The sequence below is a fragment of the Lepus europaeus genome, chromosome 9, assembly GCF_033115175.1.
Source record: "Lepus europaeus isolate LE1 chromosome 9, mLepTim1.pri, whole genome shotgun sequence".
NCBI classification, from domain to species: Eukaryota; Metazoa; Chordata; class Mammalia; order Lagomorpha; family Leporidae; genus Lepus; species Lepus europaeus.
The window spans coordinates 68923227-68944850 of record NC_084835.1 but is presented as its reverse complement, the minus strand read 5'-3'; the positions used below and the strand labels follow the sequence as shown (position 1 = coordinate 68944850).

The 21624-nt window shown below is 41.8% G+C and overlaps 1 protein-coding gene across 3 annotated transcripts in view; it reads left to right on the top strand.

The window, feature by feature from the left end:
- Nucleotides 1-21624, top strand: part of ROCK1 (Rho associated coiled-coil containing protein kinase 1) — a 157511-nt gene that overhangs the window by 42309 nt on the left and 93578 nt on the right. For all 3 annotated transcript variants that reach the window (XM_062201441.1, XM_062201440.1, XM_062201442.1), the window contains exon 2: nt 8188-8269. In XM_062201441.1, the coding sequence (XP_062057425.1) occupies nt 8188-8269 (82 nt within the window). The remainder of the gene's footprint in view (nt 1-8187; nt 8270-21624) is intronic.

The window sequence follows — 21624 nt, the reverse complement described above, 5'->3', positions numbered from 1 at the left end:
GCCAGGAGCTTCTTCCGGGTCTTCCATGTAGGTGTAGGGGCCCATATACTTGGGCCATCTACTGCTGCTTTCCCAGGTTATCAGCAGGAAGCTGGATTGGAAGTAGAACACCCACGACTCAAACCAGTGCCCCTATGGGCGGATGCTTAACCTACTAAGCCACAGCACCAGCCCCCTTTTCTTCTTTTTCTTTTTGATTGATATCTATAGTGGTTCATTTGTTTTAAGAATTTTCCAAATTATTTTTGCAAGGATTATTCCTTCTTTTAAGTGGTTACTGATGTCTCTGTTCATCTAATTTATGTTCAGGTAATGTTTGCATAGAGATTTCCTCGATTGTCAAATGCTCAAACACAAAAATAAAAAAAAAAACCAAAAAAACCTCACAAAAAAAAAAGAAGAGAACCACCTTTTTTAGTCTTTGCAGATTTTTTCTGTCCTAGCTTATGTGCTCTTTTATGCTTTAATGGCTTAGCTAGGTTTGTTTTGAGTTTCAGGATCAGCTTGAGGTCAAAGCTTAGGTTCTTCGTGGGATTTTTCTTAATGGCTTTCTAAATTCTCTTCTCTAAATGGCTGTTTTTGAATTACTTAATTTTCTGAAAGTGTCATTCCCATTCTCCTATGGGCCTTGGATATTCTATTATATATGTTATGTCTACTCCCCACATCCGATCTCTTTCCACAGGTGTCAGTGGGATTTGGAATAGCCAAATAGACTTATGAGCAGTGCCCACCGCTTTTTCTGCCTATATATTTTTTTTAACTTTTATTTAATGAATATACATTTCCAAAGTACAGCTTATGAATTACAAAGGCTTCCCTCCACCATAACTTCCCTCCCACCCACAACCCTCCCCTTTCCCGCTCCGTCTCCCCTTCCATTCACATCAAGATTCATTTTCAATTCTCTTTATATACAGAAGATCAATTTAGTATATACTAAGTAAAGACTTCAACAGTTTGCACCCACACAGAAACACAAAGTGAAACATACTGTTTGAGTACTAGTTATAGCATTAAATCACAATGTATAGCACATTAAGGACAGAGATCCCACGTGAGGAGCAAGTGCACAGTGACTCCTGTTGTTGACCCAACAAATTGACACTCTAGTTTATGGTGCCAGTAACCACCCTAGGCTCCCGTCATGAGTTGCCAAGGCTATGGAAGCCTTCCAAGTTCGCCGACTCTGATCATATTTAGATAAGGTCATAGTCAAAGTGGAAGTTCTCTCCTCCCTTCGGAGAAAGGCACCTCCCTCTTTTTTTTTTTTTTTTTTTTTAAGGGAAAGGGCTTATTGGGGAACACCCAACTGACCGGAAAGCTGATTCCAGCCAAGACTGGGAGAAAAGTCACATCTTTTGTAGGTAGAGGGGTTTGTCTGTAGAGAAATTTTGAACAATTATACAGCATTAAGTGGGGAAGAGGACCATCAGTACACACAGGTTGGGAGTAGAGCCATTGGTGGTAGAGTAGAGGTTATGATTATGAAGGAATGAGGCCCAAGTGCGCTAGACAGGGTCTAGAACAAAGGACAGAGTCGTTATTAGAGGAGCTAAGAAAGGTGCTGTCTAAGCTACAATTAAGTTTTCTGATTGAGAGGCAAATAGAACCTGACAGAACCTGACAGAAGGTTCTGGTGGGCTTTAGGCCTTGTAAGTTAAGAGGCCCAGACCTATCGATCTCTTCACATGGGGTACATCCTATGGGAGGTGTGAACCACCTGGGGGAAGGCACCCTGTTGACTTTCATTACTTAGCTGGCCTGGGAGGAGAGCTGGCCAGGTAAAGGCAGATGGCATCTCTAACAAGAAATTTACAGTTCTGCCTGCAATGTTGCTGACCCTACTTGGCCGTCCCCTCAGCTGCAGTGGTCACTTTGGAAGTTGGGCTGAGTGAAGGGCTTTTCAGCTTAGAGTCAACAAGATCTGTGACTCTGACCTGGGCGTCCTTTGACTCCAGGGCAGGTCCATTTCCAGTGATCCAACTCTTGGCAGAGCTGCCAGGGCTCTTCACAAGCTGACTTCTGCTGAAGCCCATCTGCTTATATTTTGAGTTAAACAGATGAAGTTCTAGCTTTAGTCCTTCAGCTCTAGCTCTCTCCCCTCCAGACTGGTAAGAATGGACGTATTCAATATACTTTTTAAAAAAATTTTATTTGAGATGCATAGTTACTGAGAGCAGGGGAAAGACAGAGAGATCTTCCATCTACTGGTTCACTCCCCAAATGGCTACAATGGCTAGAGTTGGGTAGATCTGAAGTCAGAAGTCAGGAGCTTCTTTCTGGTCTCCCACATGGGTGCAGAGGCCCAAGTACTTGCACTGTTTTCCATTGCTGGGAGCTAGATTGGAAGTGGAGTAGATGGGACTTGAACTGATGCCTTTATGAGATGCTGAGACTGCAGGTGGAAGCTTAACCTACTATGCTACAGCGCCAGCCCCCTATAATATACCTTTACTGTGCTCCTTTGGGCTCAAGTATGAAGCAGTGGAATCCAGTCATCACGCTGCTCAATCCAAGGCTGTCGTCCTCACCCTGGGAGGGGTGTGATTAAAACAAGTGAACTGCTACAAAACTTTCCTACCATTTTGAAGATGACTTTATTTGATTGTTTTTTTTTCTCTTTTTTAAAGATTTATTTATTTACTAGAGAGGCATAGTTACAGATAGAGAGGGAGAGAGAGGAAGAGACAAACAGAGAGGTCTTCTATCCTCTGGTTCATTTCCCAACTGGCCACAAGGCTGGAGCTGAGCCAGTCTGAAGCCAGGAGACTGGAGCTTCTTCTGGGTCTCCTTTTCAGGTTTAAGGGCCCAAGCACTTGGACCATTTTCTGCTTTCCCAGGCCATCAATGGGGAGTTGGATCAGAAGTGGAGCAGCCCAGACTTGAATCAACACCCATATGGGATGCTGGCACCACTGGTGGATGCTTAATCTTTAAAGCCACAGCACTAGCCCCCTTGATTGATCTTTTATATGTTTGCTGTAAATTTTGGTTTTCCAGAGCTGCTACCAAGTTGGTTCAGTGTCTTCTGGGTTTTGTTTTAATATTTTTCTGGGGGACAAAGAGCTTGGACCTTCCCAGTCCACCAGTTTGCTGACATCTTGATAGTGACTTAAAAAAAAAAAACTGGCAAAATATTTAAAACTTGCATTTTAACTATTTCTGAGTTCATTGACATTGTCATTCAGGTTGTGCAACCATCATTGGTGACATTTTAATTACAAATGGTTTGGCTACTTCTGTATTATTATTCCTTGTATTTGCCCTCTTTGTGGCATTTTATTCTGCTCTTAAGTTCCTTCTGGTAGTTATCCCCACTTTGCTGATGCTGTTATTCTCTGTGTGCTCATCAGTTTTTTTCTACTTATTCTCAAATACCGGTGATTCTGAGGCTTCTATTCTTTACTCATTTTCTGTCCTTCCTATGTTTGCTTATTGGGTAACTGCAGTTGTTCTCAGAAATTGCATGTGCTCTCATGACCCAAATCTATATCATACTCTCAGTGTCTCTGTTGAAGTCAGGCTGATATTTTCAGCTGCCATCTAGTAATCCATAAAATGATGTCTTTTGGGAACATCAAATTTTGTTTGTTCAAACATTTCTCTTTTCTCTCCAAATTATATTCTCTGTCTTGGTTAATGATACCACTTATCTATTCAGGTAAACTAGAAAATAGAATATAATCATTGTTACATATAAATAACATAATTTTTAACTCTTCCTATCCCCTTTCAGTTATTCACCCTCTTTTGCTTCTTTTCTTTTTTTAAAGACATTTATTTATTTGAAAGACAGAGTTACAGCAAGAGATCTTCCATCAGCTGGTTCACTCCCCAAATAGCCACATCAGCCAAGGCTGGGCCAGACTGAAGCCAGGAGCCAGGAACTCCATTTGGGTCTTCCACATGAGTGGTAGATACCTGTATACTTGAGCCATCATCCACTGCTTCACAGGTGCATTAGTGGGAAGCTGGTTTGGAAGCAAAGTAACTGGGACTTGAACCCACACTCTGATATGGGATGCTGGCATCCTAAGTGGTAGTTTAACCCACTGTGCCACAGTGTCCACCCTTCTTTTGTAATGCTCTATTCTTGTTTTCTTAGTTTATCCTATCCTTTTGTGCTTGTATTATCACAATATCCTCCTAGTTGCTCCTTTTTTCATCTGTTTATTCTTCAAATTCATCTTTTTTATTGCCAGACTTTACAAAAGTAAAACCCAGTCATTGTCATTCTGCCTGTTCCCCTTTTCAAATTCCTATGATTCAAAACAGATTTCAGAAGATAAATACCTAAATTATTTGCCTGGTTTGTTAGACCTTTAATATTTCCCTAACCCATCTTCACAACTTTGTCTCTTGCTCTTCCCTCTAACCCTTCCCAGTCCAGACCATTTTGTTCTCACTCTAAATTCTCTTTGCTTTTCATGTCTCTAAATTGCCTTGCCCCACCTTCATTTTACTCCTTCTAAGTTCTGTTCTTTAAGGTTCAGTTCAGATTTCATCTCCATGAAACCATAAAGAGACTTTGTATTATATACTTAGAACATTTGATATGCTATATTATACTTCTGAACTCCCAGAGACAGGAAGTATTTATTAATTGTTACTTGTTTCTGTTTTCTTACAGGGAAGGAGACCAATTTATAAATAAATGATTATAATATAGCAGTTAAATTTCTTTAATAAGGAAGCACAAAAGATGTCCTCATTTACGTTGTCTCAGGGTGTTGAGGAAAGCATCCCAAAGTTAGGGATACCTGAGCTGTCTGAGTAGGAGTGTTCACTGGTGAATGGAGCCAGGTGTATAGGCAGTGGATAGATTAAGTATGGCTCATTTGGGAGATGGTTGGTAGCACAGTGTGGCTCAGCCTAGCTATATATGCTGGTGGGAAAATGAGGCTAGTATGGTATAATTGGAGACTGATGGGAAAGAACCATTTTTCTAAATAATTTGGGACACTTAATTTCCTGAGTAAATTCTGTTTTCATTTCACATCAGTGCTTAATTATGAGAAATTTTTTTTCAGGAAATTTTTTTTGAAGATTTATTTATTTATTTGAAAGTCAGAGTTACACAGAGAGAAGAGAGGCAGAGAGAGAGGTCTTCCATCCGATGTTCACTCCCCAATTGGCTGCAATGGCCGGAGCTGTGCCGATCTCAAGCCAGGAGTCAGGAGCGTCTTCCAGGTCTCTCACGCAGGTGCAGGGGCCCAAGGATTTGGGCCATCTTCTATTGGTTTCTCAGGGCATTGCAGAGAGCTGGATCAGAAGTGGAGCAGCCAGATCTCAAACCGGTGCCCATATGGGATGCCAGTGCTTCAGGCCGGGGTGTTAACCTGCTGCACCACAATGCCAGCCCCTCAGGAAATTTCTTATTTTTTTACCTACTTAGAGAATTTACCTAAAACAACTATCTACCACAAAATACTTTAAGTGGTATATGATCTGTCATTAGAGTTTGGCAGTACTCTGTTAGTACCAATGTTCAGCCTGTTTTAGTAGTTGGTTTTCAGAATCCTGATTTTGCTGACACAGGTTTTTTAAAGTTTTATTTATTAATTTGAAAGCCAATGATAGAACAAGAGACTGGTGGATTTAGTCCTAAAAATGGTATTTTACAAAAAAGCTTGTATTTTATAATTTAGAATTGTCCAGAAGAGTAAAGTTTGTAGCAGTATTTAGTGGAATAATTTTCTTCTGCTTCTCTTTTAACTTAAGATCTGTTGCAAGATAACACAATTGGGGCTCTCTACCCCTCCTTAATATCAGCACTTCTCAAGAAATGCGAAATGTTCATACATTAGAGATTCTTGTAAATGATTATATTTGCAGTGATTTGCCTTTGAGTGTGTTTGTGAAAATTCTTCTTCATGACTGGCTTTTATTTAGTTATTAAATGTTTATTTTCATCTACTTGAAATACAGAGAGAGAGAGATCTTCCATCCACTGGTTCACTCTCCAGATACTTATAGCAGTGGAGGCTGGGCCAGGCTGATGCCAGATCCTGAAACTCTGGCATGTTTCCCACGTGCAAGTGGGGCCCAAGCACTTGAGCCATCACCCACCATTTCACAGGATGCATTAGCAGAAAGCTAGGCTGAAAGTGGAGATATTGGGACTCAAACTGGCACTCTGTTATGGGATGCAGGCATCCTAAGTAGTAGCTTAACGTGTTGCACCACAACACCTGCTCCAGCTTATTTTAAAATATAACAGCTATAACTGACTAGTGTGACTGTTTAATTATTAATAGTAAATAATTTGTTATAATTGTTTGACCTCTCCTACGTATTTTATCCTCTACATTCTTTTCTTTTTTTTTTTTTTTTGGACAGGCAGAGTGGACAGTGAGAGAGAGAGAGAGAGAAAGAGAGAAAGGTCTTCCTTTGCCGTTGGTTCACCCTCCAATGGCCGCCACGGTTGGCGTGCTGCGGCCGGCGCACTGCGCAGATCCGATGGCAGGAGCCAGGTGCTTCTCCTGGTCTCCCATGGGGTGCAGGGCCCAAGCACTTGGGCCATCCTCCACTGCACTCCCGGGCCACAGCAGAGAGCTGGCCTGGAAGAGGGGCAACCGGGACAGAATCCGGTGCCCCGACCGGGACTAGAACCCGGTGTGCCGGCGCCGCAAGGCAGAGGATTAGCCTAGTGAGCCGCGGCGCAGGCCCCTCTACATTCTTAAATTGGTGATTAAACTGTATGACTTGTTGTGAACGTAGAGAGTAGCTTTGCTTAATGCCTAAATCATACAGTAAAAACAGTTATTTATTTATTTGAAAGACTTACAGAGGGAGTGACAGAGACTGAGGTGGGGGAGCCGGGGTGGAGAGAGAACTTCCATACTCTGGTTCACTTCCCAAATGGCTTCACCAGCCAGGTTTGGGCCAGGCTAAAGCCAGGAGCCAGGAATTCTATTCAAGTTTACCATATGGGTGGCCCAAGTATTTGGGCCATTTTGCATTGCCTTCCCAGCTGCGTTAGCAAGAAGCTGGAGTGGAAGCATAGCAGCCAGGACTTGAACTGTCACTCTGAATTTATTTTGTATGAGTTTGTGGAAAATGGAATTAAAAGATATTTTGCGCCAGTGCCGTGGTGCAGTGGGTTAATCCTCCTCCTGCACCACCCCAACATCCCATATAGGCACCTCTTCTGATCTAGCTCTCTGCTGATGACCTGGCAAAGCAGTAGAAGATGGCTCTTCAAGTGCTTGGGCCCCTGTTACCCATGTGGGAGACCTGGAGGAAGCTCCTGGCTTTGGATCGGCCCAGCTCCGGCTGTTGCAGCCATTTGGGGAGTGAGCCAGTCAATGGAAGACCTTTCTGTCTTTCCTTCTCACTGTCTTTGGTTCTAGCTGTCAAGTAAATAAATCTTAAAAAAAGAAAGCTATTTTGGTGCAAAAAAAATTGAAAACTGTGCTTCATTTTAATGATACACATTTTCCAAGAACTTTTTGAAGAACCCATGTGCTAAACCTCCCAGTTTATTAACTATTATTTAACTATTACCTTGTAAAAAATGTTTGTAATCACAAATGTAGGTTTTTGATGAGTATCTGTGAATTAGAGAGAAATGCAACAATGAGAGTATCTCGTAGAAGGGAAAAAAATTCTAAGAATTGAAATCATTTGCAGCCAATCTGTGATGATTTTCCTGCCCCTGTGTCTGGTAGATTTAAAGGATGAAAAATCTATATATGAAATAGAAACAACGTTTCTCCTTGTAGAGGCTGTTAAATGAACACAAGATGTACCAGAAAGGGAATTTTACTTTTTATTTTATATTTATGTGAAATGCAGAGAGACAGAGTCAGACAGCAGGGATCTCCCATCCTCTGGTTCACTCCTCAAATGTCCACAATAGTTGGGCGTGGGCCATGCAGAAGCCAGGAGCCCAGAGCTCATTCTAGGTCTCCCTCATGAGTGGCAGGGATCTGAGTACTTCAGCTATCCCCACTGCCTCCCAAAATGTTCATTAGTGGGACACTGTAATTGGAAGAGGAGCTGAGGTTTCAAACCCACACACTCAGATATAGGATGCAGGCATCCCAAGTGGTTTCTTAACACTTCTGCCAAACACCCACCCCTAGAGAGGGGCGATATTAAAGTATGTTTTGTTCTTTGTACATCACAAAGGAACATGACAGAATGTGATCCAAAAAACTAATTGTTTGTTTGTTTGTTTAGGATGGATTGGATGCTTTGGTGTATGATTTGGATTTTCCTGCCTTAAGAAAAAACAAAAATATTGACAACTTTTTAAGCAGATGTAAGTAATTTTTTGTGAAAGTTAATGATAATTTGCAAATAACTACATCTTGACTTAGATAATTGAAGTCTCCTTTTTTCTCTGTAGTTTCTGGTTATTATTTTATAGTTACTCCATAAAATAATAGGTAATGTGAAAAAATAACTATTAGCCAGTTTGGGTGTCTCTCAGGGGACTCTTCAGATATTTTACAGAGAAGAGGATGAAATGGCTGTGCTATATATAGCACATTGAGCTCAATAACATGTCACATTTGTCCTGTTTTGCTTTTATGCCTTTATTGATTTAACTGTATTTAAAAACCCATAGGTAAGAATAGATGGCATTTGGAAAGCACTCCTACTGCTAAGATATGAGAATTGTTCTCCATAAAAACAGTTCTATATTTAAATTTTGAAGATATTCTTTTTTAAAACTCCCTTCTTGGGCTTTCATGTTATTTTAAAATTTGGTTAAATAATTTATTAAGATATTTTCAGACTTAATCTTAAAGAATTAATAATAAAATTTAGATCAGAAAATTCTCCCCACTCCATTTCTTAATTTCTGTTTCAAAATCACACGTATTCATATGTTTGGTTGGGTTGGTTTTGGTATTTCAGTTTTGGTTACATGTTTTGTTTGCAGACGTGTATTTTTCTAGTCTTATCTTTATTTTGTTATAATTCATTGTTTCTACACTTTGAAATCTCACCTTACAATTTTACTAAACAATTTTATGTTCTTTTAGTTCTTTTCTCTTTAAAAAACATTTTTAGTCTTAATTTCTCATCCTGAAAAAGCAGAAAAATTTTATTAGTGTTCAAATTTGCTTAACCTTTCTGCTTGATAATATAGAGAAAGAATTGAAAAGAGAGAATGATCAAGTATTTTTCATTTGATGATAGAGGAAATAAATGTGCGTAATATGAAAGCACAGTGTGAGATATGATCTTGTAAACTAGGATAGTGAAAATTCAAACCCATGTCACAATTTCTCAGCCTTTTCTTGTTTTTATGACCTTGGCAGTTCTGATAATAATTAGTCATGTATTTTATATAAAATGTTCCTCATTTTAGATTGCATAATGTTTTCTCTTAATTAGACTGGAGCTATGGGTTTTTGAGTGGAATACCACAGAGATGAAGAGCCTTTCTCATCATATTACTTGTGTGATGGATGATATCATTGTGACTTATCACTTGTGATAAGTTAACTTTTTATGTATGTATTTATTTATTTGAAAAGCAGAGTTTACAGAGAGAGAGAGGAAGAGGGAAAATCTTGCATCCACTGGTACACTCCCAAAATGGCTGCAGAGGCTGGAGCTGGGTTGGTCTGAAGCCAGGTGCCAGGAGCTTCTTCCAAGTCTCCCATGTGGGTGCAGGACTTGGGCCATTTTCCACTGCCTTCCCAGGCAAATTAGCAGGGAACTGAATTGGAAGTGGAGCAGCTGGGACTCAAACTGGCGCCTATATAGGTTGCCAGCATCCCAGGCAAAAGCTTTACTTGCTATACCACAACATCGGCCTTGATGAGTTAATTTTTGTCACTTGGTTTAAGGTAGTGTCTGCAAGCTGCTTTATTGTAAAGTTACTATTTCTCCTCTGTACTCTGTTCATTGACAACAAGTCACTATTCCAACCTACTCAAAAGGAGAGGAACTAATAAGCTGTATCTCCTGGAGAGAGAATATATATATTATTTGGAATTCTGCTTGGGAGAATTTGTCCCTTCTCTGTTTATTTAGCAATTCAATTATTGGCTTGTTTAAGCATGGACTATATATAAACATGTACACACATATGTTATACTTGAGGTAGTAATTTGGTATTAAGTTATTTGTTTTATTGCTTAAATTGTTCACATTTTGGCCATTTAATAGCTGTATTCTTTTTTTTTAAAACTTTTATTTAATGAATATAAATTCCCAAAGTACAGCTTATGGATTACAATGGCTTCCCCCCCCGCCCCATAACTTCCCTCCCACCTGCAACCCTCCCCTTTCCCACTTCCTCTCCCCTTCCATTCACATCAAGATTCATTTTCAATTCTCTTTATATAAGGAAGATCAGTTTAGTATATATTAAGTAAAGATTTCATCTTTTGACATGTCCTCATTCAAAAAAAAAAAAAGTAGCAGGAATTTAACCTAATAGTTAAGATGCCCACATCCTACATTGGAATACTTGGGTTTGATTCCTGGCTCCAGCTCCTACCCATTGCAGACATTGGGAAGTAGTAGTGATGGCTCAAGTAATTTGATCTCTGCCATCTACATAGGAGACCCGGGTTGCATATCTGTTTCCCAGCTTTGGCCTGATCCAGTCATTTGAACATTTTGGGGAGCAGATAAGCAAATGTGTACTCTCTTTCCCTTAGTCTCCCTCTGCTTCTCAAATAAATTTTGAAAAGATGACAGAGCACTTTCTTTCTGGCACTACTACATGCTCATCTTTGTATGTATATACAACTTAAAATTTGTTTTGCATAAAAATAAGCTTGCGTTTTAGTTGGATTTTCCATGAAATTTTTAAGTTACCCTCATGCTTTCCCCTCCCAGCTCTAAAATCTCCATTTCTCCAAGAAGCTTTAGTTCCTTTGATTGGAGAAGGATATTTAGAAACTGAGATCTGGGTAGTGGATATACTCTTTGCAGCTGGGAGTATCACTGTTTCTAGGCACTCTGAGCTGAAAGATGTAGGAAATACATGAATTATACTGGCTCATTTATTTGCACAGATATAAATATTTCTTTATACATGTTAAACCTATGTTTAATAGCATCATCACCAGCTGTGACCTAGCACCACAGAGCTTATTCTAACCTTTCCTCTTGTTTGTAACTTCTTTGTCTGATGGTGAGAATCCGGCTCCCATTATCTTTGATATATTTACTTACTCCTTTCTAGTATATATGTAAGATAACCCATACCCTCTTTGAGAACAGATTCACCAACTGGAGTGCAGTGTCTTTATGCAGTCCTTGTTTTGTCTTTTAGCCTTATAGTTTCCAGCCAAAACACTGTTTTCAGTTACTTAAGTCAGTCCATTTCCCTCTCCCTTTAGTAAGATTATGTTATATGTGTGCCATACAATTAGATTCATTTTTATACATTCTATTTTTTACATATCTATTTTTTGCATTCTATTCTCAGATGCCCTAGTATCCTAATTTTTTTAATTTGCATACACTAAAGTATATGCATTATATCCAGCTTCCTAGCACTATACAGAACAGTTCTATCACTCCCCACCCCTGGGAAATACTATGTATTTTTCTGCCCTTACATTTTTGCTATCTCCAGAATGTCATAAAATGAAATTGTACAATATGTAGCCTTTAAAAAAAAGTTTTATGTGTTTGAAAGTAAGAGTGACATAGAGTGAGAGAAAGTAAGAGATCTGCCAACTGCTAATTCACTTCCCAAATGTGTGCAGTTCTGGATCAAGCCGAAGCCAAGATCCAGGAATTCATCTAGGTCTCCAGCATGGGGAGGCATGGATTCAAGTTTTTTATTTTTGTTTTTTAAGGATTTATTTATTTGAAAGGAACACAGAGTGAGAGAATCTTTCATTCACTAGTTCACTCCCCAAATTGCTGCAACAACTGGAGCTGATCCAAAGTCAGTTTTGCCTGGCCCAGCATGGTTGACAATTAGAAATTGATAAAAGGATCTAGCTGGTTATACATTTCTATTTAGAAGTCTTAGCATGAATGAAGGTTTTTTTTTCTTTTTTGCATGAAAATAATTCTGTAAACAACAGAGAGAGTGATAGCTGTTTTGAGAAAAAATAAACAGTCTATAAAGTTTTATTTTTTTCCCCAGAAACCTTTTATTTAAGGAATACAAACTTAATGTATTTTATAAATACAACTTTAGGAATATAGTGATTCTTCCCACCATACCCACCCTCTTACCCACAATCCCGCCCCTCTTCCTCCTCCCTCTCCTATTCCCATTCTTATTTTTTACTAAGATCTATTTTCAATTAACTTTATACACATATGATTAATTCTATACTAAATAAAGAGTTCAGTAAATTGTATGAAAAAAAACTTGCTCAACAGTCGAGACAAGGACTGTTCAAAGTCATTGCATCTCGAAGTGTTAATTTCACTTCTATAAATTACCTTTTAGGTGCTCTATTAGTTATCACACATCAGGGAGAGCATATGGTATTTGTCCTTTTGGGACTGGCTTATTTAACTAAATGTGATATTTTCCACTTTCATCCATTTTGTACAAGACAGGATTTCCATTTTTTTTACTGCTGTGTAGTATTCCATGGTCTACAAAGGTTTAAAAGTCAGCAAAGTTTACAATTTTAGATAGGGTGGCTCATTACAAAGTAACACTTGAGGACAGAATTGAAGTAGTTGAGTAGTTAGCCATGTGGATTTTTGAGAAAAAAGAATGGCATACAAAGGAATAGCCAGTGCAAAGGCCCTACAGAAGGAGTGTACCTTGCCTGTTGAAGAAGCAGCAAGGAAGTGTAACTGGAAAAGATTAAGCAAGGAAGAGAATAGTAGAATGATGTCAGAGAGATATGGGAGTAGAGAGAGGAGATCATGTAGAGGCTTGTAGGCCATTGTAAAATCTTATGCTTTTGCTCTAGGTGAGATGGCAAGACATTAGAGAGTTCTGAGCAGAGAAGTGACATGATCTGACTTGTGTTTTAAGAATATCACCTTGTGCTGAGAACAGACTATGGAGTGGCGAGGATAGACGCAGGGGAAAAGGGCTATTCCAATAATCCAAGGAAGAGAATGGTGCTGGTGTGGTAGAGGGTGAGAAGTTATCAAATGCCGGATATATTTCAAAGAGAGCACCAACATATTTTCCTGAAAGATTGGATGTGGAATGTAAGGGAAAAAAGGAGTCAAGAATGCCCCCTGGGGCGGTGCTGTGGCTTAGTAGGTTGAGACTCCGCCTATGGTGCCGGCATCCTATATGGGCGCTGGCTGCTCCACTTCCTATCCAGCTCTCTGCTTGTGGCCTGGGAAAACAGTGGGTGTTGGCCCAAGAGTTTGGGCCCTGCACCTATGTGGGAGATCCTGAAGAGGTTTGAGATGCATTGGCTCAGCTCTGGCCATTGTGGCCATTTGGGGAGTGAAACAGTGGATGAAAGACCTTTCTCTCTGTCTCTTCCTCTCTCTGTCTGTAATTCTGCCTCTCAAATAAATAAATAAAAACTTTAAAAAGAAATGCCCCCAGGTCGGCGCCTCGGCTCACTTGGCTAATCCTCCGCCTGCAGTGCCGGCACACCGGGTTCTAGTCCCGGTCGGGGTGCCAGATTCTGTCCCGGTTGCTCCTCTTCCAGTCCAGCTCTCTGCTGTGGCCCAAGAGTGCAGCGGAGGATGGCCCAAGTGCTTGGGACCTGCACCCGCATGGGAGATCAGAAGGAAGCAACTGGTTTCGGATCTGCGCAGCACACCAGCCGCAGCGCACCGGCTGTGGCGGCCATTAGGGGGGTGAACCAACAGAAAAAGGAAAGCCTTTCTCTCTCTCTCTCTCTCTCTCTCTCTCTCTCTCACTCTCACTCTCACTGTCTAACTCTGCCTGTCAAAAAAAAAAAAAAAATGAAATACCCCCTAGATTATTGTCCTTAGGAAAACTGAGCCATCAGCTAAAGTGTGGAGGTTATAGGAGGAAGTTGTTTTGTTTTGTTTTGTTTTGTTTTTGACAGCAGAGTGGACAGTGAGAGAGAGAGACAGAGAGAAAGGTCTTCCTTTTCCATTGTGTACCCCCCAATAGCCACTGTGGCTGGCGTGCTGTGGCTCCGAAGCCAGGAGCCAGGTGCTTTTCCTGGTCTCCCTTGCGGGTGCGGGGCCTAAGGACCCGGGCCATCTTCCATTGCCCTCCCGGGCCACAGCAGAGAGCTGGACTGGAAGAGGAGCAACCGGAACAGAATCCAGTACCCCGACCGGGACTAGAACCCAGGCTGCTGGTGCTGCAGGTGGAGGATTAGCGTATTGAGCCACGGCGCGGGCTATAGGAGGAAGTTTTAGGTGAGAATATCTCTTCAGTTTGGGACACATTAAATTTGAGATATCATTTACCTAACAAAATACATTTTGTTTTTCAGATATTTATTTATTTTCATCTACTTGGTAGGCAGAGCAACAGCATTCTCCCCCCCCCCCCCACCTGCTCCAACACACATAAACACAGAAAGAGATTTTTTCCACCTGCTGGGTTCACTTCACATATGCCTGCTATGACCAGGCTTGGGACAGGAACCGAGCAGCCCATAATTCCATTCTGTCTCCATGTGGGTGGCAAAGATCCAGGCACTTGAGCCATCTTCCATTGCCTCCAAAGATGTATTAGCAGGAAATTGGATCAGAAATGTAGGAGACAGTACTCAAACCAGCACTTCCATGCTGAATGTAGACATCATAAGAGTTAATAGCTTAACCCTCTGTGCCATAATACCTGCCCCCAGAGGATACACTTTAAAAGTAATTGGATATATGTCTGATTTTTTAAAAAAAATATTTATTTATTTTATTTGAAAGGCAGAGTGAGAGAGAGATGTCCAACTGCTGATTCACTCCCCAGATGGTTGCAGTGGCCAATGCTGTGCCAGGCTGAAGCCAGGAGCATCTTCTAGGTCCCCCTCATGGGTGGCAGGGCTAAAAGTACTTGGGCCATCCATCCTCCATTACTTTTCCCAGGCCATTAGCAGGGAGCTGAGTTGGAAGTGCACCAGCTGGGACAAGATTTCATGCCCATATGGGATGCCAGCATTACAAGTGGTGAACTTATCCACAATGCCGGCCCCAAGTCTGGTGTGTGTGTGTGTGTGTGTGTGTGTGAGAGAGAGAGAGAGAGAGAGAGAGAAGGAGAGAGAGAGAGAGAGAGAATGAATCTTTAAAATGTTAGGGAGTTGTTGGCAATATGAATTTTTTTTTAAGAGACCATCAAGAAGTAAGCTGTAGATAGAGAAGAAAAACACTGTGGAGGACTGAGCCTTGGATTGCTACAGTGTTAAGGAATTTGGAAGAAGAGGAGGAACCAGCAAAGGCAACTGAGAAGTAACTCTTAGGGCTGAGGGGAAAATCTAAAAGAAAAAAAAAAAAAGCCAAATAACTTAGTAATATTGTAAGAATGTGGTGTTCTAGAAGTCATGTAAAGAATGTACCAGGAGAGAGTGATCCAGTAATTTCAAAGATGCTGTTAAGTGAAGATACTTCAAAAAGTACATGGAAAAGTATAATTAAAAAATAAGTTTGCTTTGGGACTGGCATCATGGTGCTGTTGGCATCCCATGTGAGTACTGGTTTGAGTCCTGGTTGCTGTGCTTCAGATCCAGCTCCCTGATAGTGTGCCTGGGAAAGCAGCAGGAGATGGCCTAATTACTTGGTCCCCTTCTATCCATGTGGAAAACCCAAATGGATTTCCAGGATCCCAGCTTCAGCCTGGCCCAAATTTGGCCATGGGGTCATTTGGAGGGTGAACCAGTGGATGGAAGATCTCTCTCTCTCTCTCTCTCTCTCTTTCTCTCTTTCTCTCTCTCTGTGTGTGTATGTGTGTGTGTATGTGTAACTCTGCCCTTCAAATAAATAAATATTTAAAAATAAGATAAGCTTGAGGCCTGCCCTGTGGCATAGTGAGTAAAGCTGCTGCCTCCAGTGCCAGCATCCAAGATGGGCGCCGGTTCAAGTTCCAGCTGTTCCACTTGCTATCTAGCTCTCTGCTATGGCCTGGGAAAGCAGTAGAAGATGGCCCAAGTCCTTGGACCCCTGCACCTGCGTGGGAGACCTGAAAGAAGCTGTTGGCTCCTGGCTTTGGATAGGTGCAGCTCCAGCCATTGTGGCCAATTAGGGAGTGAGCCAGTCAGTGGAAGACCTCTCCCTCTCTCTCTTTGCCTCTCCTTCTCTCTCTGTGTAACTCTGACTTTCAAAGAAATAAATTTTTTTTTTAAAAAAAAGATAAGCAGTGTCCTTGAAGTAGTGAGAAATATTGGCATCTAGTTAATAAGTGGAAAGATTGACTAAGGTACAGTGAAAGGTGAAAAGACCAGTTTTCTTCCAGTTGTTACATTTTTTTCAGGGTAGTAACCAAGAAGATATCTAGCTGTGAATGAGGATCTTTGGGAGGACTATATAAGGTGTGAGATGAAAGAACATAAAATACAGTTTTTAGGAGATTGGGAGAATGAATAGACTAAGGGAATAAATGTATGATTGCCAAGCAGAATTAAAGAGTAGCTTGAGGCTTGTGGTTATAAATTTGAAATGGTATCACTGTGATTTTCTGTATCTATTCAGACATATTTCAGAGTGCATGATTGCTGATAAAGAAGTTGGAGAGTTGTATTTAACTGGAATTGTGGTTTTGCCCAACTAAGTAAAGTGAAGTGAAAAAGAGCTGAAGGAATATGTAAAAGAGTGATTATAGTAATTGACCACATAATTTAAGGTGAATAGGTAGGAAAAAGAGGCTATCAATGCAAAGAGGGACAGTAAAAATGGGGAAGGGAGGGAGTCGGTGTTGTGGCCTAGTGGCATAGTGGGTTAAGTTCCTGCTGGCCAGCCAGCATCCCATATGGGCACTGTTTTGAGTCCCTGCTGCTCCACTTCTGAGTCAGCACCCTTCTAAGGGAAAGCAGTGGAAGATAGCCAAAGTGTTTGGGCCACTGCCACCCTTGTGGGAGACCAGCTGAAGCTCCTGGCTTTGGCCTGGCCAAGTCCCTGCCATTGTGACCCTTTGGAGAGTGAACCAACAGATAGAAGATATCTTTTTTTAAAGATTAATTTTTTTATTTCAAAGTCAGAGTTACAGAGAGGGTGAGGCAGAGAGAGAAAAGTCTTCCATCTGCTGGTTTACTCCCCAAATAGATACAACAGCCAGGGCTAGGCCAGGCCAAAGGTTCTCCCACATGGGTGCAGGGGCCCAAGGGCTTGGGCCATCTTCCACTGCTTTCACAGGTGGATTAGCAGGGAGCTTGATCAGAAGTGGAACAGCTGGGACTTGAACTGCAGCCCATACCTGCTGGCCCCCAGTGGAAGAGACCTCTCTGTCTCTGCCTTTCTCTTTGTAACCCTGCTTTTCAAATAATATATATTATTATATATTATTTAGCTTAACAGGCTAATCCTCCACCTTACAGTGCTGGCACACCGGGTTCTAGTCCCGGTTGGGGTGCCAGATTCTATCCCGATTGCCCCTCTTCCAGGCCAGCTCTCTGCTATGGCCCGGGAAAGCAGTGGAGGATGGCCCAGGTCCTTGGGCCCTGCACCCGCATGGGAGACCAGGAGAAGCACCTGGCTCCTGGCTTCGGATCAGTGAGATGCGCCGGCCGCAGTGGCCATTGGAGGGTGAACCAACGGCAAAAAGGAAGACCTTTCTCTCTGTCTCTCTCTCTCACTATCCACTCTGCCTGTCAAAAAAAAAAAAACCAATGGGGTAGGAATAGTGTATTGGAGAGCTCGGTATGGTCCTCACAAATTGTCATTCAACAAGTTTGTCCTTTTCTCTTAAAAATAATTATTTATAATTATTTATTTGAAAGATTTTTCCATCCACTGGTTCACTCCCCAAATGCCTGTAACATCCTAGGCTGGACCTGGCTGAAGCAAGTGGCCCAGAGCTCAATATGTATCCTCCTATATGGGTGACAAAGGCTGAAGTACATGAGCTGTCACCTGCTGCTTCCCAGGGTCAACATTAGCAGGAAGTTAGAATCAGAAGTAGAGATGGGAGATGAACCCAGGCACTCAAATATAGGATGTGGGCATCCCAAGCTATGCCTTCACTGCTGTGCCAGACCTACCCTGTTAGTTTTCTAAATTTATTGTTTTCCGGCCGGCGCCGCGGCTCACTAGGCTAATCCTCCGCCTTGCGGCGCCGGCACACCGGGTTCTAGTCCCGGTCGGGGCACCGATCCTGTCCCGGTTGCCCCTCTTCCAGGCCAGCTCTCTGCTGTGGCCAGGGAGTGCAGTGGAGGATGGCCCAAGTGTTTGGGGCCTGCACCCCATGGGAGACCAGGAGAAGCACCTGGCTCCTGCAATCGGAACAGCGCGGTGCGCTGGCCGCAGCGCGCTACCGCGGCGGCCATTGGAGGGTGAACCAACGGCAAAAGGAAGACCTTTCTCTCTGTCTCTCTCTCTCACTATCCACTCTGCCTGTCAAAAATTAAAAAAAAAAAAAAATTTATTGTTTTCCAAGTCCATCCTCTTGTCTCCATTTTCTTAGTGCTACTATGAGATGATCTTAAGAAAAACTATCACTGGTCTTGCTATCTTTAATGTTCTTCTTTGCCTATATTGTTTATATCCTATCTTAGTGCATTGATATTATAATTATAAGAATAGTAATGAATTGGAATTGTAGACCTAAACATATGTTGCTTATGAAAACTGAAACAACATGAGTAACTGGTATTGTGTCTTAGAATGCCATATGCTGGATAAATGTGGATCAGAGTTCCTAGGTACTGTTCAGATATGGAGGAAGAATAGGACATTTCTGATAAGGCTTAAGGGAGGAATTTGCTAATTTAGAATTGTCACCAGTCATTTATATTGTGAAATACAGAATTGAAGTTAGTAAGGCCATGTACCAAATAAAAGAGGCTGTTATTGGGGTTGGTGCTGTGGTGTAGTAGGTAAAGCTGCCTCCTGCAGTGCCGGAATCCCATATGGGCGCCGGTTCAGGTCCCAGCTGCTCCACTTCTGATCCAGCTCTCTGCTATGGCCTGGGAAAGCAGTAGCAGATAGCCCAACTCCTTGGACCCCTGCACCCACATGGGAAGACCCAGCAGAAGCTCCTGGCTTCAAATCGGCACAGCTCCGGCTGTTGTGGCATGAACCAACAGATGGAAGACCTTTCTCTCTCTCTCTCTCTCTCTCTCTCTGTCTCTCCTCTCTCTGTATAACTCTTTCAAATAAATGTTTAAAAAGAGGCTGTTATAGATATTTATAGACTCAGAAGCTCAGAGACTCCAGCTAAGACTCAGCTTCAGTTTCATATGTGTGTAATGTGCAGATCTGGCAACACTCAATTATCTAAAATAGATTTGGAAAACATTTTCTAGTATATTTACTGGTTTCTACCTCAAAGGTATCAAAACGTAAGATCAAGCAGTGTATAGTATCCCTAATGGAGGGATGGGTCTGTTACAGTGTTGCTTTCCGATAAATTTAGATGACAGTTTTATGATCCACGGATTAGGGTAGATGTTAATAAATAGTTCTGAATATTTGGGAAACTAAACTAAAGCCTACTGGTTAGACTTTTCCATTAAGTCTTTGATTAATTCCAGATTGGATTACTTGGTGAGATGAATTAGAAAAACTAGGGCTGTAGAAATTCTTGACTGAAAGCCATCAACCAATAGACATTTAAAATTGTCAACATGTAAACCTGTATTAGGACAAGCTAAATTCAAGGCAGTAGACATTGGAAAGACCTTTGAGATTTCAAATAACTTGTTTGAAATATTCTCAAGACTTTTTAGCTATTTATGTTTAAATCTCTTATCTGGAGCCAAGGATCCTTTCTTAACCCTCCAGAGTGCTATATAACACATTATTCTGGCTCCTGACTTTATCTCTCATCTAGCGTATTGCAGTACTCTACAAATTCTAAAGTCTTTTTTTTTTTTTGACAGGCAGAGTGGATAGTGAGAGAGAGAGAGACAGAGAGAAAGGTCTTCCTTTTTTGCCGTTGGTTCACCCTCCAATGGCTGCTGCGGCAGGCACATCTCGCTGATCCAAAGCCAGGAGCCAGGTGCTTCTCCTGGTCTCCCATGCGGGTGCAGGGCCCAAGGACTTGGGCCATCCTCTACTGCCTTGATGGGCCATGGCAGAGAGCTTGCCTGGAAGGGGGGCAGCCGGGATAGAATCTGGTGCCCCAACCGGGACTAGAACCCGGTGTGCCGGTGCCGCACGGCGGAGGATTAGCCTGCTAAGCCACGGCGCCGGCCAGTCTTACTCTTGTTAAAGTCATCTTTTGCATATTCTCCACAGCAGTTAAGCTGGAATGGAAGTTTGACTATGTTGCTTTATCTGCCTTAATTTCTTTTTTTTTTTTTTTTATTTAAAGATTTATTTATTCGAAAGAGTTACAGAGAAAGCTAGAGAGAGGTCTTCCATCCGCTGGTTCACTCCCCAGATGGCCATAATGGCTGGAGCTGCGCCGATTCGAAGCCAGGAACAAGAGCCTCCTCCTGGTCTCCCACGCGGGTGCAGGGGCCCAAGGACTTGGGCCATCCTCCACTGCCCTCCTGGGCCACAGCAGAGAGCTGGACTGGAAGAGGAGCAACCGGGACTAGAACCCGGCGCCCATATGGGATGATGGTGCTTCAGACCAGGGTTTTAACCGGCTGCACCACAGCACCGGCCCCTGCCTTGATTTCTTTTCATCATTGCCACCTCAAAATAGTGGTTATCACGTTGTGCATTTCAGTTCCCAGCAAATCCCACAGGTCTCCTCAGAGACTACGTCTTAGAAGAGCATGTTGAGCAGATAAGGCTCTATACCCTCACAGAGCAGAGCAATTTCTTGACCTATTTTGCATATTGAACTCCTTTAAACTTTAATGTGAAAATAATCTTATAACCATTGTCCTACAGGTAAAGTTCAAACTCCTTAACCAATTTCAGGCCGTCAGCCTCTTCTGCCTGCCTTTACTACAAACCTGACATCCCCACAACAGACCTGCTTGTGTGTAGTGTCACTGTGCCTTTGCTTATATTGCCCACTGCCTACGTTCTTTGATTCTCTCTCACCTAGCTAACTGCTGCTCTTCAATTTAGATTTGTTTCAGATGTTATCTCCAAAAAGCCATTCTAGCCATTCTCTTTCTCAGGTAGCCTTGGGTTAGGTGATGTCCTTAGTACTCTTAAAAACTATGTTTATCTCCCTTAATTACATTTTCACTCCTATTTCTTCCATTCATTTGATAGAGTTTGAGCTCCTTAAAGCAGGAATTTTTTTTTTTATATATTGGGGCCGGATCTGTGGCGCAGTGCCAGCCCAGGAACTGTATTTTTAAAGTTATCTTCATGTATCTCCAGTGACAACTATAGAGCCTGATACATGGTAGACCTAAATATTTGTTCAGTGAATGAATTGTTGTCTGTATCTTTCTGGTGCATCTTACAGGGGATATCTAACTTAAACATACTTTTGTTATTCTTGTGTGGAAATGAGCTCTCCCTTGTGTGTGAGTTTATTGATCTTAATATACATGAACACTTCAGTTTAAATAAAAGAAAGGAAAATACTAATGTTGCATTGTATTAGGGACTAGAGCTTCAGGCAATTGCTGTTATGTATCTTCTACAACTCTGAAATGTGAAGCTTTTCCGTATAATCTCATGCCAGTGTTGACCCTTCTGGATTAAAATAGCCCTATTTTA